The sequence below is a fragment of the Coregonus clupeaformis genome, chromosome 17, assembly GCF_020615455.1.
Source record: "Coregonus clupeaformis isolate EN_2021a chromosome 17, ASM2061545v1, whole genome shotgun sequence".
NCBI classification, from domain to species: Eukaryota; Metazoa; Chordata; class Actinopteri; order Salmoniformes; family Salmonidae; genus Coregonus; species Coregonus clupeaformis.
Genome location: NC_059208.1, coordinates 41,818,927 through 41,844,070, shown reverse-complemented (window position 1 = coordinate 41,844,070; position 25,144 = coordinate 41,818,927). Strand labels below are relative to the sequence as shown.

At 44.3% G+C, this 25,144-nt stretch overlaps 1 protein-coding gene across 3 annotated transcripts in view; it reads left to right on the top strand.

Annotated features, from left to right (window-relative positions):
* Positions 1-377: 377 nt before the first annotated feature.
* LOC121586422 overlaps positions 378-25,144 on the top strand; it is a 44,259-nt gene continuing 19,492 nt past the window's right edge. The window contains exons 1-7 of one of the 3 annotated variants that reach the window (XM_041903087.1): positions 378-535; positions 12,833-12,870; positions 17,318-17,353; positions 17,956-18,049; positions 19,231-19,455; positions 19,570-19,710; positions 22,319-22,644. In XM_041903087.1, the coding sequence (XP_041759021.1) occupies positions 508-535; positions 12,833-12,870; positions 17,318-17,353; positions 17,956-18,049; positions 19,231-19,455; positions 19,570-19,710; positions 22,319-22,644 (888 nt within the window). In that variant the 5' untranslated portion in view covers positions 378-507. Of the gene's footprint in view, positions 536-12,832; positions 12,871-17,317; positions 17,354-17,955; positions 18,059-19,230; positions 19,456-19,569; positions 19,711-22,318; positions 22,645-25,144 lie in introns of all 3 variants that reach the window. The other 2 variants (XM_041903086.1, XM_041903089.1) reach the window with 2 other exon arrangements.

Below are 25,144 nucleotides of genomic sequence, written 5' to 3'. Positions count from 1 at the left end.
CACCATCAGAAGATGCAGAGCATATTTCCAGTTCATAGAATAGGTCAATATTTCTGCTAAATTAGTTATACTTGAATAATTTGCAGAGTTGGGATATTAATGACAATGAAGTAGCTAGTACTTGCTTGTCATTATTTCAATGATGTCAGGTCTTTCCTTCCATCCTCCCTTGCTCTCAGACACGTTGACTTACTGACTGACTAACTGGGATGCTCCAGCATCGCAACACTGCACTCTAGCTGTGTCTCTGTGTGTGTGCCAGTGTGTTTGACGAAGGTAAGGAGAGGGAGAGAGGGATTGCACGAGAGAAAGGCAGAGCAGAGAGAGAGAGAGAGAGAGAGAGAGAGAGAGAGAGAGAGAGAGAGAGAGAGAGAGAGACGTGCACACACGCACACACACACACATACCGAACGAGACGCGAGGAGAGAAGAGGAGTGGAGAGAATGCCTGGTGAAAGGGTGGCGCTTCCTCGCTTGCTGCTTCCAGGGCCTCTGTGAGAGAGATACCATGGGCTGCATCGGCTCCCGGACCATCAGTAAGCAGACCCCATCTTTTTCCCCTTCTGCTTTTTCCCCAGTGACGAGAGAGATGGAGGAGGGTGGGGGTGGGGGAGGGGGACTTTGGGGGGGACTCTGAATTTCTCATCTGAAGCCGTAAGTACGTTTCTATGGAGACGTGTTGGTTAATGGGGCTCGGCAGCGTACGACTGAGGCTAGACAGACAGGAGATGTTTTTCTTTTGCATGGTGAATGCTGGGAATAGGGAGAACAGAGGAAGTGACAGAGGATGTGAAGGCAGGACGTGAGGCGATTTGTAGTGGACTGGAATACGGGCTGACTCGGTTGACATTTCAAATGTATATGCCTGATGGGCTGTACGACCATGTGCGCATGGCGATAGGTGCATGTGTGTGTGTGTGTGTGTGTGAGAGAGAGAGAGAGAGATACAGAGGGTACTGAGGAGATAGAGAGACTGAAATATGACGGTAGAGGTTGTTTACAATGATCTCAGGGGAGACAGATGAAAGGAGAGAAAGTCAGAGAGGGGAGAGAGAGAGGGGGGGGGGGAACAAAGAAAGGAATGATGTGAAATCCTGTTAGCAGTGTCTCTGCATGGTATACTGTTGCACATATAAATAATGATGGAGAGAAAAAAGCCAAAGAGCGAAGCAGAGAGAAAGAGAGCAGATCTCAGAATTTCTTTATGGATGAAGGGATCGGAGGGAGGGAGAGATGGATGGATGAAGGGAGAGATGGATGGATGAAGGGAGAGATGGATGGATGAAGGGAGAGATGGATGGATGAAGGGATGGTCATGAGGAAATGGACTGTTAGTTTGACTGTGTGAGTGTGTGTGTGTGTGTGTGTGTGTGTGCACTCCCTCTTGTTTAACCGCCCTCCTGCCTTGACTTAGAGCTAAGGTAACCGCTTGCTGTGTCTGAGAAAATCGTAAATGCTCCCCTCTCCTCCGTTGGAGTGCGTCATGCCGGCGGGTAATCAATTGAAGCATGCGTGCAGCAGTGCATTTCAGGTTAGAAGGTATAAAATGGAGACACACACACAAACTCGGCTGGACTATGACCCGCATTGGATGAGTCATAACCGATCGCGACTAACCCAGGTGTGAGCCTGGATGCGCTGCACATGTAGGTCAATTGAGCAAAGTCAACGCTGCCAGTGGTTAATACAGCCGGCGTAACTACATTGAGGTGTATGGCTCAAAGGAGCCTCAGTGCTAATGGTATCATGGAGCATACTGTAGACTGGTCTGTGGAACTCGTACGGTCCACACGGCTGTGACATAGGCAGTGGATGATTTCATTGAAATCGATCCGGCTCCCATGGGATTGGATATTATGTGGTGTGTTATACTGTAGATAGTGTAACGGAGATTAATTGAAGCGTGGTGTGTCGTTTGTTTGGAGCATACATAATGGAGAGTGATTGCCCTCTTTTATTAAACACTTCATCAAGCCTTGTCAGTTCCTTTATGAAAACAAATGTGGAGGCTCCCGGTCAGAGATGAATTAAATAAATAAATGGATGGCAGAAAATTTGACCTTTGATTGTCATTGAGCTTGTAGATGTGTAGCATGTGTTTTGAGCGTGGTAATGAAAGCCAGCCTGGCGTTTTAGAGACAAATTAGTGTGTGAAATGTGTGAGTGTCTGAAAACAAGCTAGGGAAGGTGTTAGTGTGGATGTAGCATTTGGAGCAGTAAAAAACACTAGAGTTTTCCCTCTAACTGGGTCTCTACACTCTACAATATGTTTTAATACAAAAGGCAATGTAAAGTCACTACAAACAAAGATAAAATCACTCAAGATTGATGAAGAAGTAGTTTCATAATGTCTCTCTCTCTCTCTCTCTCTCTCTCTGTCATGGTTTGACTCTGCAGAATAAACACATGGGTTCCAGCAAAATGCTGTAAAATTTGTATTATAGAATAATACTTTAATACTATTATAGTGATACTAATAATACTAACTGCCAACCAGCTTTGTCTAATAACTGTCAAGGACGGGCGTAGGTGTGGTGTGGAATCAATTGCAGGATGCAGATGCAAGTCCAAAAACACTTTAATAAAGTCCACAGAAATAACGGCTACAAACAGAGCCGGTTGAACAAGGAAAAAATAAACGCACTCAGCGTAAAAGTACAACAAACGCACAACGTGCGGACTCTCTAATAACATAGAGCACAAACTGACTGGCAACACCTGCTGACATAGAACAACTACACACAACCACAAGACAGAAACAACGAGAACTTAAAGGACACATAATCAAGACGAAATGAGCAACAGGTGTAACAAATCAGACCAAACCAAACACACACAGAAACAACGAACGGTGGCAGCTAGTACTCCGGGGACGACGACCGCCGAAGCCTGCCCGAACAAGGAGAAGGAGCAGCCTCGGCCGAAACCGTGACAGTACCCCCCCCTTGACGCGCGGCTCCAGCCGTGCGCCGACCCCGGCCTCGGGGACGACCAGGAGGACGCGGAGCAGGGCGCGTGGGATGACCACGATGGAACTCAGTCAGAAGAGACGGGACTAAGATATCTCTCCTCGGCACCCAGCACCGCTCCTCCGGCCCGTACCCCTCCCACTCCACAATATATTGGAGACCCCCCATCCGGCGTCTCGAATCCAGGATGGACCGAACTGTGTACGCCGGAGCCCCCTCGATGTCCAACGGGGGCGGAGGAGTCTCTGCTATCTCACACTCCTGGAGTGGACCAGCTACCACCGGCCTGAGGAGAGACACATGGAACGAGGGGTTAATATTCTTATACTCAATAGGAAGTTGTAATCTGTAACACACCTCGTTCAACCTCCTCAGGACTTTAAAAGGCCCCACAAACCGCCGACCCAGCTTCCGGCAGGGCAGGCGGAGGGGCAGGTTTCTGGTCGAGAGCCAGACTCGATCTCCCGGTGCGTACACCGGTCCCTCACTGCGGTGGAGATCGGCGCTCGCCTTGTGTCGACGGATGGCCCGCTGCAGATGTACGTGAGCAGCGTTCCACGTCTCCTCCGAGCGCCGCACCCACTCATCCACCGCAGGGGCCTCGATCTGGCTCTGATGCCAAGGTGCCAGAGCCGGCTGGTAACCTAATACACATTGGAAAGGAGTGAGTCTGGTGGAAGAGTGGCGAAGGGAGTTCTGGGCCATCTCGGCCCAGGGAACATACCTCGCCCACTCCTCCGGCCGGCCCTGGATACTGACCTCAGAAACCTACCCACATCCTGGTTTACTAGTTCAACCTGCCCATTGCTCTCCGGGTGGTACCCCGAGGTAAGGCTCACCGAGACCCCCAAGCGCTCCATGAACGCTCTCCAGACTCGAGAGGTAAACTGGGGGCCTCGATCAGACACTATATCCTCGGGTACCCCGTAATGCCGGAAGACGTGAGTGAATAGTGCCTCAGCGGTCTGTAGGGCAGTGGGAAGACCCGGCATGGGAAGGAGACGACAGGCCTTCGAGAACCGATCCACAACGACCAGGATGGTGGTATTTCCCTGGGAGAGGGGAAGATCAGTAACGAAATCCACCGAGAGGTGAGACCAGGGTCGTTGTGGAACGGGCAGGGGTTGTAACTTACCCCTGGGCAAATGTCTGGGTGCCTTACACTGGGCACATACCGAACAGGAGGAAACATAAACCCTCACATCCCTGGCTAACGTTGGCCACCAGTACTTAGTGCTAAGGCAGTGCACCGTCCGGCCAATCCCTGGATCAGAGGAGGGTGACGTGTGAGCCCAATATATAAGTCGATCCCGAACCTTGAACGGCACGTACGTCCGACCCACAGGACACTGTGGAGGGCTAGGATCGGTACGCAACGCCCGCTCGATTTCGGAATCGACCTCCCACACCACCGGTGCCACCAGGCAAGAGGGCGGGAGTATGGGCGTGGGCTCAACGGACCTCTCCTCCGTGTCATACCGCCGGGACAGAGCATCTGCCTTACCATTCTGGGACCCAGGGATGTACGTGATCTTAAAAACGAACCGGGCCAGAAACATATTCCACCTAGCCTGGCGAGGGTTCAGTCTCCTAGCTGCCCGGATGTACTCCAGGTTTCGGTGGTCTGTCAAAATGAGGAAAGGGTGTTGAGCCCCCTCTAGCCAATGCCTCCACACCTTTAGGGCCTGGACCACGGCTAGCAGCTCCCTGTCCCTCACGTCATAATTTCGCTCCGCCGGACTGAGCTTTTTAGAGTAAAAAGCACAGGGGCTGAGTTTCAGGGGCGTGCCAGATCGTTGTGAGAGCACGGCCCCTATACCGGCTTCAGACGCGTCTACCTCGACCTGGATTGGGAGTGCGGGATCCGGATGCGCCAACACCGGCGCCGAGGTAAACAGGTCCTTCAGTCTCCCAAAAGCCCTATCCGCCTCAGCAGACCACTGCAAGCGCACCGGACCTCCCTTTAGTAGAGACGTTATGGGAGCTGCCACCTGTCCAAAACCCCGGATAAACCTCCCGTAGTAATTCGCAAAACCCAAGAACCGCTGCACCTCTTTAACAGTAGTTGGAGTTTGCCAATTACGCACGGCCGACACACGGTCAACCTCCATCTTAACCCCTGACGCAGACAACTGATAACCCAAAAAGGAGACAGACTCCTGGAAAAACAGACATTTCTCTGCCTTGACATACAGATCATGCTCCAACAATCTCCTCAATACTCGGCGCACCAGGGCTACATGCTCGGCTCGGGTAGAAGAATACACTAGAATGTCGTCAATGTACACGACCACTCCCTGCCCCTGCATATCCCGGAAGATCTCATCAACGAAGGATTGGAAGACTGAAGGAGCATTCATTAACCCGTATGGTATGACGAGATACTCGTAATGACCTGAGGTGGTACTAAATGCTGTCTTCCATTCGTCTCCCTCCCTAATACGCACCAAGTTGTATGCGCTCCTGAGATCCAATTTTGTGAAGAAACGCGCCCCGTGTAAAGACTCCGTCATAGTCGCAATCAGAGGGAGTGGATAACTGTATTTCACAGTAATCTGATTGAGACTGCGGTAATCAATACACGGGCGCAAACCTCCATCCTTTTTCTTCACAAAAAGAAACTCGAGGACGCAGGGGAAGTGGAGGGCCGTATGTATCCCTGTCTCAGAGACTCGGCTATGTAAGTCTCCATAGCTCTCTTCTCCTCTTGAGACAGAGGATACACATGGCTCCGCGGAAGCGCAGCTCCTACCTGGAGGTCTATCGCACAATCCCTCTGTCTATGTGGTGGCAATTGCGTCGCCTTCGCTTTACTAAACACAATTGCTAAATCATCATACTCGGGGGGAATGTGCAATGCCGGCAGTTGGTTTGGACTTTCCACCGAGGTCACCCCTACGGAAACGCCCAGACATCGCCCTACACACTGGACAGACCACTCCTTGAGAGCCCTCTGTTGCCACGAAATAGAGGGATTATGAGTAATCAACCAGGGAAGCCCCAGCACCACCGGATACGCAGGAGAGTCGTCTATAAGATATAGCTGAATAGTCTCCTCATGACCCTCCTGCGTCCCCATCCTAAGTGGAGCTGTGACCTCCCTAATCAACCCAGATCCCAACGGACGGCTATCTAAAGCATGTACAGGGAAGGGACTACTGACTGGAAGGAGGGGAATCCCTAACTCAGCACAAAATCACCGATCTATAAAATTCCCAGCTGCGCCTGAATCTACTAGCGCCTTATGCTGGGAATGAGGTGCAACCTGTGGGAAGCAAACAGGTATGGTTAGGTGATCAACAGAGAGCTCTGGGTAAGTGGGGCGCCTACTCACCTGGAAGGACTCCCCAGAGCGTGGCCTGCCGTCTCTCCCCCTAGGAGACCCCCCCCAGCACCTGGCCGCAGTGTGTCCTCCACGGCCACAGTAGGTACAGGGGTTGGTTCCCCTGGGGCTCCTTCTCCTCTCCTCTCTAGCGCCAGCACCCCCGAGCTCCATAGGACTAGGCTCGGAGGTGCTGGAGGGTGGAATGGACGACCCCCACTCAGGACGTCCGCGTGTGGCCAACAGGGTGTCGAGGCGAATGGCCATGTCAACTAACTGGTCAAACGTGAGGGTGGTGTCCCTGCAGGCCAACTCACGACGGACGTCCTCCCGTAGGCTGCAGCGGAAGTGGTCTATGAGGGCCCGCTCATTCCACCCTGCGTCTGCCGCTAGAGTCCGGAACTCCAGTGCAAAATCCTGTGCGCTCCTCTTCCCCTGTCGGAGGTAGAATAGACGTTCTCCCGCCGCCTTCCCCTCAGGTGGATGGTCGAATACAGCCCTGAAGCGACGGGAGAACTCCGCATAGGTGATCGTCGCGGGGTCTATTCTCCTCCATTCGGCATTGGCCCACTCCAACGCCTTGCCGGTGAGACAGGAGATGAGGGCGGAAATGCTCTCGGCAGCGGTACCATCATACGCCCTCGGGAGCGAGAGCCGAATCCCACTGCGTTCCGGAGCGTGGACTAAGGGACTGACCGGTGTGTAGTTCTGTCAAGGACGGGCGTAGGTGTGGTGTGGAATCAATTGCAGGATGCAGATGCAAGTCCAAAAACACTTTAATAAAGTCCACAGAAATAACGGCTACAAACAGAGCCGGTTGAACAAGGAAAAAATAAACGCACTCAGCGTAAAAGTACAACAAACGCACAACGTGCGGACTCTCTAATAACATAGAGCACAAACTGACTGGCAACACCTGCTGACATAGAACAACTACACACAACCACAAGACAGAAACAACGAGAACTTAAAGGACACATAATCAAGACGAAATGAGCAACAGGTGTAACAAATCAGACCAAACCAAACACACACAGAAACAACGAACGGTGGCAGCTAGTACTCCGGGGACGACGACCGCCGAAGCCTGCCCGAACAAGGAGAAGGAGCAGCATCGGCCGAAACCGTGACAATAACAAGACATGGGCATTTTAGTGCATCTCATCACATTTAATGGGCCATTTGATATCATGTGTGAACTGAGGTTGATTTTTTGTGAGAAACAACAACAGCCCATTGCTGAGCGCGCATTGTTATAATAAGCATATATTGCTATATATAGCATCTGATATGGAGTGAGGTTGATGGATGCGAGTGGAGAGGAGACGCTTAAAGTAAATATGGGTCAACAGCACATCCCTACACAGTGTTTAGCTCCTCTGGGAAACATTCAGAGGAACCATGTTTCCCAGAGTAACCACACAATGCCAACAAGACAGCATGATCTGATTCTACTGTATTCTACTGTTTTGCCAGATGTATTCTTCCGGTGAATTGTGTAGAGTGCCTGACCTAGTTATTGTATTCCATTATGTTCACAATGGATGGTGTTTATGATGAATGGTTACCCGACTGTATTTATTCCTAGACTCCTTTATTTTATGGCAGGCGAAACAGAGCTCTACAACCGTGTTTATTCAATATTGTCTTGGTTTGTTCTGTGGTTGTATTCAAGGAAAATGTGCATATCACTTATCATACTTATCATAATGCTTCGTAACAGGCCTTATGAGGCAGATTATGCTGATGTTATTCGATTATCGTTCAGTTGTACAATAGATAAACTATGAACGAAAATGCTGTTAATTAAATAAATGTATCCATGGCTTTTGAGAGATTCTAAATTTCACCTAAACTTAAAAGGAATTGGTCAATGGAAGTGAAAGTAATAAGAAATACAGCTGAGAAATTGAGGAATACCGTTCATTCCATGTAGTGTTTTTCTGTGTGTAACCATGACATGTTTCCTGTGACCTTTTCCAAATATCCCTTCAACCATCACATATCTGTGATTTACTTAATTTGTCTTTCATGGGTGGTGAGACATTTAGCAAGCCTCAGTGGCAATGGCAATATTGGACGTTGATGTCATGTTTTCTCCTCACTCTTCAAAAACAGTCCAATTACTGAAAGCCAATGGATGTAGGCAATTTGTATTTTTATTGTTTGTTGTAACCCTTTTAACACCGTAATGGTTCAATACAGTAAATAAAATAATGAGTTGAGACCTGGATTTAAGGGTGAAATCATGTATTGGAAATATTGATGAATTAGTTGAAACTCTATGATGCACTGCATAGTTCAATATACAAGATACACTATGTATTAAACTGAGTTACTGTATATTTTGAAGTACCAGATCAGGTCTGTATGTTTCCAAGAAGGATTTCTAAAAATAAATAAGATGCTGAAAGTAGGCCTAATGTAATGCTAAAATGGGAAATAGCTGAATTAGCTAAGCCTACTCATAGTACCATTAAGTTAAATTAACTCCAATAAAGAGGTTTTGTGTATTTATATTACTATAATGTAAATTATACAATGTGAAACTGAACTACTAGTAAATAGACCAACTGGAACATGGAAATGATCATGTCATGACATGAGCGTGAATATATCAGGAGAGAAGCAAAGGACTGCTCTGAAAGGGTCTGTTTATGTTTATGTGTTTATTTTTCTGTATACTGAAAGTATTTCTGTTTTTGTATACTGAAGGTGTTTATGTTTCTGTATACTGAAAGTATTTATGTTTTTGTATACTGAAGGTGTTTATGTTTCTGTATACTGAAAGTATTTCTGTTTTTGTATACTGAAGGTGTTTATGTTTCTGTATACTGAAAGTATTTATGTTTTTGTATACTGAAGGTGTTTATGTTTCTGTATACTGAAAGTATTTATGTTTTTGTATACTGAAAGTATTTATGTTTCTGTATACTGAAAGTATTTATGTTTTTGTATACTGAAGGTGTTTATGTTTCTGTATACTGAAAGTATTTATGTTTTTGTATACTGAAGGTGTTTATGTTTCTGTATACTGAAAGTATTTATGTTTTCGTATACTGAAGGTGTTTATGTTTCTGTATACTGAAAGTATTTATGTTTTTGTATACTGAAAGTATTTATGTTTCTGTAAACTGAAAGTATTTATGTTTCTGTATACTGAAGGTGTTTATGTTTCTGTATACTGAAAGTATTTATGTTTCTAATCTGTACTGAAAGTGTGTGTTCATATGATTGGTGAAACTGCCACTTTCTTACATAGACCTCCTTCAATTTCCCATAAACAAACACACTACTCAACAGTCTGCTGAAGCCTTGACCTGCCAGAGTCCTGCTGTAGCTTGTTGTGCACTATTTAGCACCGCTCATCTTGTTTGTTGTTCTGTTCTATTGAGTGTCTTTGAGATATTGCATTACACAGGAATGCCCCCCAATATTGATTTCATTAATAGTGCTGACAGACTGACTGACGGATGCTCAGTACTGAGCGGAGCACACTCGCTGTGTCTCACACACCGCACGGCTGATGACGTCAGTTGATTGACGACTCGCAAGGTGACGGACATGGGGCCAAGGTGACTAGTCGATGGAGTTTGCTTGACAGGTGGTCATGGTTGAGCTGCTACTGACCTTTAGTGTGGAAGACTGCTAGTGAGCATAGGTAAAGAGGGGAGAGAGAGGGGCTCAGAGAGAGAAGAGAATGGGAGGAAGGAATTTGGAAGAGTGAGAAGACTAAAGGAGGAATGGAGAAAAGAAGACAGAGAAGCATGGGTTGTGCTATAGTTGGGCATCAATGGCTTAGGGTGGCTAAGTGTTAACTTAATCTCTGAGACATATCATTTTAATTAGTAGCATGCTGTTTTGGTATTTTTTATTTTATTTTTTTATTTTACCTTTATTTAACTAGGCAAGTCAGTTAAAAACAAATTCTTACTTACAATGACGGCCTACACCAGCCAAACCCGGACGACGCTGTGCGCCGCCCTATGGGACTCCCAATCACGGCTGGTTGTGATATAGCCTGGAATCGAACCAGGGGGTCTGTAGTGACGCCTCAAGCACTGAGATGCAGTGGCTTAGACCGCTGCGCCACTCGGGAGCTCACGGTAGCTTTATATCCAGTGATTTTTCTACCATTAATAGTTTAGAATAGTTATCGAACTCTTTGTTTAACCAGTAGTTACCCACTAGGAACACACTGGTTGAATCAACATTGTTTTCACGTAATTTCAATGAAAATACATTGAACCAACGTGGAATAGACGTTGAATTGACGCCTGTGCCCAGTGGGTATGTATTTAGGATCCCATGCTTTTGTAAATTAGGTTGACAGTATTTGTGGTATCTCAACAGTTTTTTTTATCAAAACAATGTAGCGGTTCTGTGCACAAATACAGTCCCCTCATATAAGCTACGAAATCAATTCCCCTAGGTTGTCACTTTGGTTTCAAGCCCTGGTCTTACCGTGGCCATACCTTACCTTGATAATAGCTGCAAATGTGCTCAGAATAATATTTTTTTCAGTACCTTGTCCCACTAGAACGCCCTTCGGCACCGGTACTGGAGCTGAGGTGAGTCAGACTTTGGCCTTCACCCTGAATCAGTGTCAGGGCGCACGTCACCCACCGTGTGTCACCACCAAGACGCCCCACTCGGCCCCAAGCGATCGCAAAAGACAGATGATGATGGTCCCTAACATTTCAAACCACGAGATCTGTCAGGAGCGATCGCGGCAGTGTCCGACGATGCTCCCTTCCACCGCTTATTGCTTTGACGGCCCTCGCGACTTCTGACTTCCGCTCGGTTGGTCACAGTAGGCTAAAGCCCCGTAAGGAATTCGCTCGGTGCAGCGCGAGTGGCGAGCCCCTGCTATTTCGCCCACTGTGTGAACATAGACCTACCCTTCCCCAGCCCACACAATTGGTCGGAACAAGGCTTTTTCCCCACCTTTGTAATTGTACAATTGTATCATAAGACTCCTGTGATGGTTGAGGCCTTACCTCTCCTCTTAAAAGGTTCAATATCTGACTCCGATGTTTTTGTTCATCAATGAATGCGGGGAAAGAAAATTCTCTACAACGAGACAATTTCTACAGCAAAGTGGAGGCTTAGTTCTCCATAAGGTCAAGAGGTATGTCTGTCTAGTTTACTCCAAGCTGTTAGATGACAGTGATGCCTATGAAGATTGAAGACCTCTTGACAGTCCAGGGAGACAAGTGTGGGGTTAAGATGAGTGTGTTTGGGCCTGTTTTCTATTTGCATGTTTTACAGGTGAATGGACCTTACACATGAGGTGTGGCATTTAAAAAAATAAGTCTAATCAACTGTGGACACAATTCACAATTCGGTGTTAAAATAATCTATGTGAAGATTCTTTTAACACCAACAATAAAACATTCACCACCTTCTCATTCCATTGGTTAAGATGCAGGCCTGATAACCTACCATAAAACTGAATTGATACCATTAAAATATTGATCTACTGGAACGCCCCACCCTCCTCCTCGTAGTTTTGTCCCTTTTTTTTTTTTTTTTTTTCTTCTCTGCCCCATCTCGGTATACCCTCGTAATTTTTTTCTCTCCCATGTCCTCTTTCTTTTTTTTTTCGAGCGCTACTACCTGTTCCTCACCCTCATTTTCCTCGGTTATCTTGGAGTTCCATCAGCTGTAGAGGTCTCTGGTGTGTGAGTGTCTGATGGAGGAAAATGGCCTCCAGGTTCCCCTGGGTGTCAACTCAGCTGTAGTTAAAGAGAGAAGTGTTTCAATTCAGATTGTAGAACTCAATTAGACTTTATTTTATGTTGGATCTATTTCTTTCCGTTTCATTTGCTTGTTTAAAGGACACTTTCAAGTGTTAAAAGTGTTCACATTTAGATGGGGCTCTTAGATAGTCATGAAGATGTGTTTCAATTCAGAACTCCCCTTTTATGATGGATACTGTTCCTTTATGTTTGTTGCCCTTTTAAAAGACACTTTAACTGGTAAAATATTAAAGTGATATGTTAGGATATAAAACATTACAGGCAAGTGTTTTAAGGATTTAGAATTAAATTAATGACTTTTTTCACCTTATTTCTGTGTGGAGAAGAGGGCACACAATGCAGTGTCAATTTACAGTATGTGCCAATATAATATTACTTTACTATATTTTCTGTATTTTGGGTATAATAATACAATATGCCTTACTAATAGTTTAATAATAATGAAAACATAACATATTAGCATTTATTATGTATTTCAATGGATGATTTAGTAGGCCTACTATCAAATGCATCCTAATGATCATGCAGTTGAAATAGGCCATACAAAGCTGTCATTCAATGCCTTTTTGAACATAATCAGTAGAGGAATCTAAAGATCTTGGCCCATAATGACACATACTAGTTTTTTCTAATGTGCTAACATTTGGCGCAAATAATAATACAATGTTAGTGCTTTGTGTGAATGTCAGCGTAAATGTTCGAGAGTGCTGTCAGCTCTACTCAATAAAGGTTGCATGAGGTTGGCTTCATGTTTTTCTATCTGTTTTTCTATCTGTCTAGCAGCGGATGCTGTTCCTGTACGGAAAGATGAGGAACAGGTATGGATGACATTTCAATGTACATTTTATCCCCCTGAAGTGAAATATAATTTGTCTGGATTTTATACCATTCCAGCTCTACCCTCGAGTACATTTCTTATTTATGTCCAATGGATCCTTGAGCCAAGATGGCCATTGAGGAAAAGGTTTCTCATATCTAGTAGTGAAACTGAGCTTGACTCGCTCACACTGCTTCCTATACTGAGAGTGCCATGATACAATGTTGCTCAGAGATGGTCTGTATTGAATTTCTCACAAAGGCCACTGGAGCAGGTCTCGAGAGCCCAAACCATTACTGTACTATATATAATCTCCCACTCCAGGGACATAGCATATGATCCATCTTACTCCTTTACCACTGTTGCTGTTTTGTTTTTCTCTCTTTAAAGAGGCTACAAGGCTGAATTGCAATACACAATGGGGTATTTTCAAACAGCACAAAGACCCTACACAATGGCAACCAACAAGACCACCACAGATGTTTAAGCATATTCTACTACACTTAATATGCTCTTTGAAAATTTGAATTTTATGGGACCCCCATCCACATCTCTGTTAGATGTCTGACAAGCAACTTTTTTTTACACCATACATTTCTGGATATGATGGATGGATATGGATTGGCCAGGGGCCACCTATTTTTATGAAATCTGTCAACACAGCAGTGGCAGCTGAGCTGAGGTAGATGCAGCCAGCAGCCTCGTAACACACAAGATTAGAGAGACAGTACGCACTCCTCTGGACTGGCCAGAGCCTGATGGCAACAACAAGACCACTGATGTCTGATTGGCCGATTGAGACAAAAGTGTTCCCAGAAATCACTAGGCCTGTTGCTAGGAAGAAGAAGTTCCAAGGACACTGCTGCTCTTCCTCTCCCTTCCTGTTAATGCACATTTTAACCATGATAAATCATTTCTAGTGATGCCCCCACACCGCAAGCCCTCATAAATAAAGAGGAAGCACGGACCACAGTCACTTTTTTCGGTGAATAATTCAACATTTTGTGGGATTCTTTTTATCCATCCCAACTAAAGCAGAAATCCTCTGGGCGGCTAGCTTGGACTTCATGGGGCTTGCTTAATCACTCTGACAACTCATGAGGTGATTTGTAAGAAAGTATCACTATTCAAGATTCACTTGCCGTTGCAATACATATTCCTATAGAGACAAACAAGAAACGGCAATATAGTGGAGGCTGTTTGACGTCGACATTTCAGGCCTTCCTCAAGACCAGTCTCCATAATATACACTACCGTTCAAAAGTTTGGGGTCACTTAGAAATGTCCTTGTTTTCGAAAGAAAAAAGCAATTAATTTTAAAATAACATCAAATTGATCAGAAATACAGTGTAGACATTGTTAATGTTGTAAATGGCTATTGTAGCTGGGAACGGCTGATTTTTTATGGAATATCTACATAGGCGTACAGAGGCCCATTATTTACATTTTAGTCATTTAGCAGACGCTCTTATCCAGAGCGACTTACAGTTAGTGAATACATATTTTTTTTATACTGCCCCCCCGTGGGAAACGAACCCGCAACCCTGGCGTTGCAAACGCCATGCTCTATCAACTGAGCTACATCCCTGCCAGCCATTCCCTCCCCTACCCTGGACGACGCTGGGCCAATTGTGCGCCGCCCATGAGTCTCCCGGTCGCGGCCGGCTGCGACAGAGCCTGGATTCGAACCAGGATCTCTAGTGGCACAGTTAGCACTGCGATGCAGTGCCTTAGACCACTGCGCCACTCAGGAGCTCTATTATCAGCAACCATCAGTCCTGTGTTCCAATGGCACGTTGTGTTTGCTAATCCAAGTTTATCATTTTAAAAGGCTAATTGATCATTAGAAAACCCTTTTTCAATTATGTTAGCACAGCTGAAAACTGTTGTGCTGATTAAAGAAGCAATAAAACTGGCCTTTACAAGTTGCGTATCTGGAGCATCAGCAATTGTGGGTTCGATTACAGGATCAAAATGGCCAGAAACAAATAACTTTCTTCTAAAACTCATCAGTCTATTCTTGTTCTGAGAAAGGAAGGCTATTCCATGCGAGAAATTGCCAAGAAACTGAAGATCTCGTACAACGCTGTGTACTACTCCCTTCACAGAACAGCGCAAACTGGCTCTAACCAGAATAAAAAGAGGAGTGGGAGGCCCTGGTGCACAACTGAGCAAGAGGACAAATACATTAGAGTGTCTAGTTTGAGAAACAGACGCCTCACAGGTCCTAAACTGGCAGCTTCATTAAATAGTACCCGCAAAACACCAGTCTCAACGTCAACAGTGAAGAGGCGACTCTGGGATGCTGACCTAAGGAAGAGTTGCAAAGAAAAAGTCCAGTGTCTTTTTCCCATCTTAATCTTTTCTTTTTATTGGCCAGTCTGAGATATGGCTTTTTCTTTGCAACTCTGCCTAGAAGGTCAGCATCCCGGAGTCGCCTCTTCACTGTTGACGTTGATTCTCAGAACAAGAATAGACTGATGAGTTTCAGAAGAAAGTTATTTGTTTCTGGCCATTTTGATCCTGTAATCGAACCCACAATTGCTGATGCTCCAGATACTCAACAAGTCTCAAGAAGGACAGTTTTATTGCTTCTTTAATCAGCACAACAGTTTTCAGCTGTGCTAACATAATTGCAAAAGGGTTTTCTAATGATCAATTAGCCTTTTAAAATGATAACACAACGTGCCATTGGAACACAGGACTGATGGTTGCTGATAATGGGCCTCTGTACGCCTATGTAGATATTCCATAAAAAACCAGCCGTTTCCAGCTACAATAGTCATTTACAACATTAACAATCTCTACACTGTGTTTCTGATCAATTTGATGTTATTTTAATGGACAAAAAAATAGCTTTTCTTTAGAAAACAAGGACATTTTGAACGTAGTGTGTATTCCTAACAACAAGTTACACCAGGCCCCTGTAAATGTTTCTGTAAACTTCAAATCTAGTCTGTTCAACTAGGTTGAACTGAGCAATACTCATTATATCCAACGAGACATCTACCCCTTGATGCAATGCTTGGACATCACATCCTTGACAGCTGTGTGTGATGCAGACAGAAGCAGCAGTACTCAACATCTTCCAAGGCCAGCCTCGTTCTTTCTGACAAAATGCAATGGCCAATGGGCATTCTCCAGTTGGGCCACTTAACTGCCCACAGAAGTTGCAGTTGCCCCTGGCAAATAGGTCAGAGTTGACCTCAAGCCTTTCCTTGTTATCATAACACTGGAGTATGATAGGCCTGATGATGGGTCAGATTCTACAATTTTATGACTAGTGTATACTCCCAGTCGGTATTAGACAGAACATCGCAGCCCCGCCCACCTTGTGGGAAAACAACCCTTGGTTACCTTGGTTACCCCATTGGCTCACAGCAAAAACTTGACCTTTTCAAACACAGTTTTCTTGTTGTCTGCTTGTTTTAGCCAATTACAAAACTACATTTAAGAAAAGTACAACATGTCTAATGAAATGTTTTCCACACACATAGCTACGTGTAGCCTACTTGGACACCAGGTCACCAAAATGTCCCACTCTCCCACTCCAAATAGCCTGAAGCCACAGGGCTCTTCTCGCAGGCTCTATTTCCCTACGATGGAGCATGTTGGTCAGGATTTTTGACCTGGTTACATGTACATTGAACAACACGCTAGCTTTCTGCATGTTTTGTTATTTCTGTATAAGTTGGCTCTTTTACAATGGGGGTCAATGGAAAATAATGTTTGTTTCCCCCAATTTGTGGGTGTGGTCAAGGGGAATTTGTTCTTATGAAGTGAATATCGACTCAGAGTATTGTAGGAGAATGACCTCACACGGGGCACCATTTTATGTAGGGAATTTTCCTCACAAGGGGCACCATTTATGTAATGTATTGTCCTATTTATAAGGATGTGTTATAATACTATAAGATATTATTCAATTATGAATAATGAGTTGTATCCTATTATTGTTAGGGAAGCACTACAAACACTAACACTGACATCACTGGCAATAAAACTGTATTTTGTCTCTTTTGGTTTCCAAAGCGTATGGTCAAGCTGATATGAGAGAATCTATTCCCTCACAGACAGTGAATTCTCATCTCTATTCTATCCTCAATTGATCGGTATTTCAATCCTCCCCGCCTGCCTCGTCCAAATCTCTCTTGCACTTTTTGCATTCCACCTTCTTTACTCAGACGCTTTCTCTTCCTCCCTCCACCCAAATCTTTACTTCTTTACTACGACTGATTTCGTCCTGTGTATCTTTTACACACCTTATTTGTCAGTTTTGTTGTTGTTGTTGTTGTTGTTGTTGTTGTTGTTGTTGTTGTTGTTGTTGTTGTTGTATGTGTTCTTCTTTTAATGCTATCCCCTCTCTGTTGCATTCCCTTTCCCGGCTCCTCTACAAACATACCTATATCTCTCCTGGCTTTCTTCCTCTCCCTTCCTCTCTCTCTTAGCACGGGCGTGCTGAGTTTTCCTGGGAAGGAATCAATGTAAGTCCTGTGCTAATCTCTTCCTCTTCTTCCTCCGTCCCACCGCGTGGTTTGGCTCTCTCTGTCTGTAGATAAGCCAACATTTTTGTCCTTCAGTCTCTCCCCATCCCATCTCCCTCCCTCCCTCTCTCTATCTTAGCGCTGCTGCTAATCTACTGTACTGCCTGTGTTACATAGTATCTCAGGCTGGCAGATAACAAGCTGTAATAACCTTACCTTATCTACAGTAGCTAATGCTAGCTGCTAGCATGATGCTCCTTTATGTATCAATCATGTGAATCACAGGTCCTACAGGTACAGTACACTGACTGCACAGTGAACTACTACACTACTGTGTTGACTATCACTGGTTTGACCAAAGTACTGATATCATTTGTGATGTGTTGGATAATGTAATGTATCTTTTGCTTAATATATTGGTAGTTGTATTTGATCATTTGTTAAGTAGGATTTTCCCCTATTTTATTTATTTTATTTTATCGCATATCTAATCCTCAACCAACCATATTGTTTTACCCCTTCACAACAATTGGCCATTCGTCTCCCTTTTCCCCTCCACAATTATTTATTTATTTATTTCCTCCCCTCGTCCCTTTCTACAGCTCTCTATGGAGGACACTTCCTCCATCCTGCCTCATCTGAAGAGGAACTCCAACGCTTACGGGATCGGTGCTCTGGCTAAGTCCTCACTGACAGGTGTGTCAGGTGTGTGTCTGTCCTGATAGATGGTAAACCAGCCCCATGTTGGCTCCAGACAGGAAGAGGAGATGGAGCCAACATGGTCACCCCTGTGGGTGCCCTTTCTGTTTCACTCCCTGCATCCCCATTGATACCTAATGCACACATCAATGGCTGCTTATAGGCAATTGATGGAATCAAATCAGATTTGTGAAAATACAAGTTTTAAAGTAAGTGCAGAAACCACAATGCAACTCCACAGGCGTGTTGGGAAATGTAGTGTTTTGTAGTGTGGTATTTGTGGTGGTGGTGTGTGTTTATTGTGGTGGCAAGGCAGTTTTATGGCTCTGTGCTTGTCTGTGCTCAGAGCCATAAAACTGTATTGTGGTCGTGTCTGGTGCAGTCGAAGTATATTTGATTGATAACGTGTTTGTGTTTAATAAAGACCCCAAATCCACTTTCCTTACTCTCAAAATAACTTTGCATAACACTGAATACAAATCTACAATTACTATTATTTTATGAATTATATTTGCATTTTTATGAGAACTACAATATTTTTTAACTCCACTTTAAATATATCAACAAGGCTTCAACCCAACGTATCTGCTGTTGCCAAATGGATTCAGTTCACACTCAATTGATTTAATTCGATTTTTATTGCTAGCCCAACACTGATTGAATACATCCTTCCTTATCGTCAGATATTTGCATTTTGATTAAGGCCTTTTCAGAATTATGTTTACAGCAAAGATAACTTTTTTTTCACATTTGAATTACAAACAAATGCTTACAGTCTAATGAATCTCATCTTCTTGATTAATTTGATGAGCTCAATGAGTTCTGTATTTCACCCTTGTTGCTCACCACAGACGACTGAGAGATTGATGAAGTCAACAAGCCTTGACAAATAAATAGACAGCTTCTAATAATGCAGTAAGCCCCATCTACACTCACTTCAATCTCCAACCACCCAGAGCTGCTGAGAGACATGCATGAGAGAGGAAGAAGCCATTTTGTACCGAATTCATATTCGGCTACAGCACCATTGCCTCCCAGAAAGAACACACAACCCATTAAGGATTTTCCACAGTTCCCAGCCCATTTCACTTCCTGAGCCCAAATCCGTTGTGGGAGGTTCCATATTCACAAATTGAATGTGTTGTGAAACAGTGTCCTTATACTTATTCTTTATTTAGGCGTGTCCCGTTCCATGAAGGATAAAGTAACTAAGCCCACTGCCATGGCCTCAGGCAAAGTGGCTCACATGATCGAATGGCAGAGCTGGAACACACCATCCAATGGGACTGAAGGGAATGTGGTCGCCAAAATCCCAACCTCGCAACGCGAGAAGGAGAGGCGGATGGAGAGCGAAATGTACAGTGAACTCAGTGAAGGAGAAAAGGAGGCCCGCTTCACTGCAGGTAAGAGTGAACATAAGAACCAATTAAAATTAAACAAATCAACACGTCAATAAATTTGATTTGGAACCATGTATTTTACATTGTTTACAAAGTCTCTCCCCTTGTTTCTCCCAGGATTAATGGCACAATTTGCCTTATCGGAGGCTACTTTGCTGGGCTGGAGATCTATGGAGGAAGACGGCCTTTGTGCTGGCTCCAAACATGGCAGTGTGGCACACCTCAGTGAGACCAACCAGGAGAGCATCACCAGCAGAGGTACAGGACTACAAACATGGCCGCAACACACTACAAATAGGGCAGCCATTTTATTAGACCTTTTGTTTTTAAAGTGCAAACTAAATCTCAATGAACAACACTCACTGAATCTGTTCATCCAATGCCATAGTGCTTTATTGTGAAATTTAGAAGGATGTACAGGTAACATTTAATAGCATATAGCATTTAAAGCTGAGATCTGAGATAGGCACAACAGCCCCACTGGCCACCCCAGGTGCATTTGTTATTGTTTTTTCTTGTTGTTGAGGAAATGAGCATCCAGCATCGTGGTAAAAATAATTCGTGGTACATACTCTGCTGTTCTATCGTGCGTGCAATGGTGAGCAATGATGTCTGAAAGGAAGAAACTGTGTTCATTGTTTGAAGTAACATCTTTGTTGTTGTAATATCGCAAATGGACATAGCAATTTCACCGCTATGGATTCCAGGTTTAATGAATGAATAAAAACAATAATGTATACTAAATTAAGCATATACTTTTCCACAACAATTTTAGTACCAAATGCAAAACCACATAATTTAGCTCTTATTTAGTTGTGAAGAGGGATCATAATTGACTTGTGAGCTCCACATCAACTCTGTATTGGACTGTGCTCCTCCATATTTTACTGTAGAAGGCTTCCAGCCATTTTGATTGAGCTTGTTTACTCCGGTTTGATTGATGTCATTTCCACTCCATTTGACAGGCCACTAGAGGTGCATCAGGGCTTTATGAAGAAATGTTGCGGAGAAACTCAAAATGGCAGCTGTGGTCCTGGGGTGTTTGGTTAGGTAGTGTTGTGTTGTAGCAGAAAACCCTGGGGGAGCTTGTAGGTTAACACAAGGACTTAGCCTGGCTCTCATTAACAGCACCATATGGGCCTATTCTCTGCTATTATCAACCCAGAGACCAATTAAAATCTGCTTATTATAGGCATTATAATAACCAAGGCATGGTTTGCTCATCGTCAAGCGAGCTTTAATTTGATCCTTTAGATACGTTGAGCTTTAAATAAGTTGCCAGTGTATTTCTTGTCGAAATGGTGATACTGCTGTAAATATCTTCTGATATCTGGTGATACCGCTGCTTTAAGGGCCTTTGACCCCAACTAATGTAAACCATTGTTATGGAAACTAAAGGCCACATTTACCTATATCCACTGCCGTTGCTGTAAATGAGAATGTGTTCTCAGTCAACTTACCTGGTAAAATAAGGGTAAAATAAAATGAATACAAATTCTATGATACATAAAAAGTATTTGCTTGTGTACAAAACAAAACACCTTCCTAAAATTGAGTTGCACACCCTTTTGCCCTCAGAACAGCCTCAATTCGTCGGGGCATGGACCCATGTTTACTCCAACGCTTCCCACAGTTGTGTCAAGTTGGCTGGATGTCCTTTGGGTGGTGGACCAATTCTTGATACACACAGGAAACTGTTGAGCGTGAAAAACCAGCAGCGTTGCAGTTCTTGACATACGTGAACCGGTGCACCTGGCACCAACTAAAATACCCTGTTCAAAGGCACTGAAATATTTTGTCTTGCCCATTCACCCTCTGAATGGCACACATACACAATCCATGTCTCAATTGGCTTAAAAATCCTTCTTTAACCTGTCTCCTTCCCTTCATCTACACTGATTGAAGTGGATTTAACAAGTGACATCAATAAGGGATCATAGCTTTCACCTGGATTCACCTGGTCAGTTGTCGTGACGTGACTTTCATTAATATGATAACTGTTATTTATCTGTCAACGTATCAATCATTACCTCTTATCCCACTCATTCTGAACGGTCGCAGAATTCTTGGATCTGCAAGAACCCCAGCTTTACTTATGATTCAGCACTACACAAATTGGCTTAATTATTTATTTACTAGCTCACTAAATAATAACACAGAATACATACACTTAATACATGAGAAAAAGTCCCTAGCGTACTAACAGCATGACTGCTTGGTTATCAAAAGAGGGAGGGGTAAGGAAGAGAGAGGGAGGGGGAGAGACAAAGAGAGAGTCAACTTATCGTTGATACATTTGGAAGCTACCCTCAAAGTAATCATAATACTTTGCTCACGAACCACCGCCCGTTTGGGTAAGAAGTCATGAATGTATTTACGTGTAGATATCTTTGTTCGTTATACCATCTTTAATGACATCACAAAATAATAAACAATGTGACATGATTATTCTTTAGATCCCCACTGACCATTCCAAACATTCGGATGTTAGAAATATTGTTCCAGTGTTTCCTTTTTGGACGGTATAGTTTTGGCGGCAAAGGTCTTCTGGAGACAAAGGGACATTCTAATCAATACTGGAGAGCAAGAAAGAGATTCCCCTCCTGCCTAATTTACGACCGAGTATTAAGGTGTCAAAACCGGCCCAGCCCCCCTTCCCCTCTTCTGTGGGTCAGAGGGTCTGGTTGTTGTCAGCCATTTGCCAAGCTGATCTGAGGCCTTTGATCCTCACCCAGGAGAGTCATGACACAGTCTATGTCATGGAAAGAGCAGGTGGTCTTAACGTTTTGTACACTCAGTGTATATCTTGTATGTAATCCAAAATGTAAACATATACTTCTCCCTTCATCCCTCCCTAACACAACAGACCAGGCGATGCATCACTCCTCAGCTGACGTGTGGCCCAACACTTACGTCGCCCAGGGCCTCTACTGCCTCTCCTCCTCTGACGCCTGGGAGCCAATTAGCAACGATCCCTCGGGCGTGGCCTCGCCGGCCACCTACATCATGGCAGGTGGGGGAGGAGGGACACCCGGTGAGGGCTACGGTGAGATGGACAACGGTGGCGTCTTCATCCAGCAGCAGCAGCCCCAACAGCTCACGCTGCAGCAGCAGAGCCAGTTGCAGCTCCAGCAGTTGCAGCAGATCCAGCTGTACCAGCACCAGCAGCTAATGCTCTACCAACAGCAACAGGTGAGACAGACTGGACTGGACTGGACTGCCTCATAGATCACTGTCACCTGGTGGAGTTAGTGTTTCAATAACAACATGGAACTGTCTAACTGACAACCATTGTAAGACAGCAGTATGCTAGCAGTTTGCTGAGACACTAGTGTTATTAGCTGTTGCGATTTTAGCATGTAAATCTTGGTGGGGCAAACTCAAAAAATATTATTTATTGATTTAACCTTTATTTAACTAGGCAAGTCAGTTAAGAACAAATTCTTATTTACAATGATTGCCTACACCAGACCAATTGTGCACCACCCTATGGGACTCCCAATCACGGCAGGATGTGATACACACAGCCTGGAATCGAACCAGGGTCTGTAGTGACGCTTCTAGCACTGAGATGCAGTGCCTTAGACCACTGCGCCACTTATAATTAAATGCATTCTAGAAAAAGCCACTACACAACACAACACAACACTAAACAATACATGAATTGGACTATAACGGTGCCCACAAACTGGCCTACATAAGTCCCTACAGCAGTCCCAACACCTTACCACCACTACACATGGCTATCAGCGGAGTCATGTCTGGCAGTGAAACGGTTCATTCAGCCTCATTTACTGCCTTTAAAAAAACATAGCTGATATGGCTGACTTGCTTGCTTAAACAAATGTGGTTTCTACTGACATTTGAGACGTACAAACTATGGCATAAGGGGACAACGAGCGGATGAGAGGCAATCCGTAATTTAGATTAAGACAATAATGAGCGAGCTAGGACGGACGTAGTCAATATAATTATTTGTTCAGCACTTTTAAAATGTACAGCGACAGAATTCAGAATATGGGCCGTTCTTACAATATTCTCCCTGTACACCAAGTCAGAACCATAGGATAAAGGGGACATATAAGCAGACAATGAAAGCTCTTACAATATTTGATTATGACGTTTCTCTAAAACAGGCTATAGGCTACATGTGCACGACCAAGTCAGAACAGTTGGCTAAATTATGAGGGGAAAAGGGACCAAATTATTAGGGTGAGGCACATAGGCTACTAACAGCTTACTACAAAACATTCACTTAGTATTACTTTCTTAGCTACAGTATACAGTGGCTTGCGAAAGTATTCACCCCCCTAGGCATTTTTCCTATTTTGTTGCCTTACAACCTGGAATTAAAATGGATTTTTTGGGGGATGGTATCATTTGATTTACACAACACACCCTACCACTTTGAAGATGCAAAATATTTGTTCTTGTGAAACAAACAAGAAATAAGACAAAAAAACAGAAAACTTGAGCGTGCCTAACTGTTCACCCCCCCCAAAGTCAATACTTTATAGAGCCACCTTTTGCAGCAATTACAGCTGCATGTCTCTTGGGGTACAGTGGGGAAAAAAAGTATTTAGTCAGCCACCAATTGTGCAAGTTCTCCAACTTAAAAAGATGAGAGGCCTGTAATTTTCATCATAGGTACACGTCAACTATGACAGACAAATTGAGAAAAAAATTCCAGAAAATCACATTGTAGGATTTTTTATGAATTTATTTGCAAATTATGGTGGAAAATAAGTATTTGGTCACCTACAAACAAGCAAGATTTCTGGCTCTCACAGACCTGTAACTTCTTCTTTAAGAGGCTCCTCTGTCCTCCACTCGTTACCTGTATTAATGGCACCTGTTTGAACTTGTTATCAGTATAAAAGACACCTGTCCACAACCTCAAACAGTCACACTACAAACTCCACTATGGCCAAGACCAAAGAGCTGTCAAAGGACACCAGAAACAAAATTGTAGACCTGCACCAGGCTGGGAAGACTGAATATGCAATAGGTAAGCAGCTTGGTTTGAAGAAATCAACTGTGGGAGCAATTATTAGGAAATGGAAGACATACAAGACCACTGATAATCTCCCTCGATCTGGGGCGCCACGCAAGATCTCACCCCGTGGGGTCAAAATGATCACAAGAACGGTGAGCAAAAATCCCAGAACCACACGGGGGGACCTAGTGAATGACCTGCAGAGAGCTGGGACCAAAGTAACAAAGCCTACCATCAGTAACACACTACGCCGCCAGGGACTCAAATCCTGCAGTGCCAGACGTGTCCCCCTGCTTAAGCCAGTACATGTCCAGGCCCGTCTGAAGTTTGCTAGAGTGCATTTGGATGATCCAGAAGAGGATTGGGAGAATGTCATATGGTCAGATGAAACCAAAATATAACTTTTTGGTAAAAACTCAACTCGTCGTGTTTGGAGGACAAAGAATGCTGAGTTGCATCCAAAGAACACCATACCTACTGTGAAGCATGGGGGTGGAAACATCATGCTTTGGGGCTGTTTTTCTGCAAAGGGACCAGGACGACTGATCCGTGTAAAGGAAAGAATGAATGGGGCCATGTATCGTGAGATTTTGAGTGAAAACCTCCTTCCATCAGCAAGGGCATTGAAGATGAAACGTGGCTGGGTCTTTCAGCATGACAATGATCCCAAACACACCGCCCGGGCAACGAAGGAGT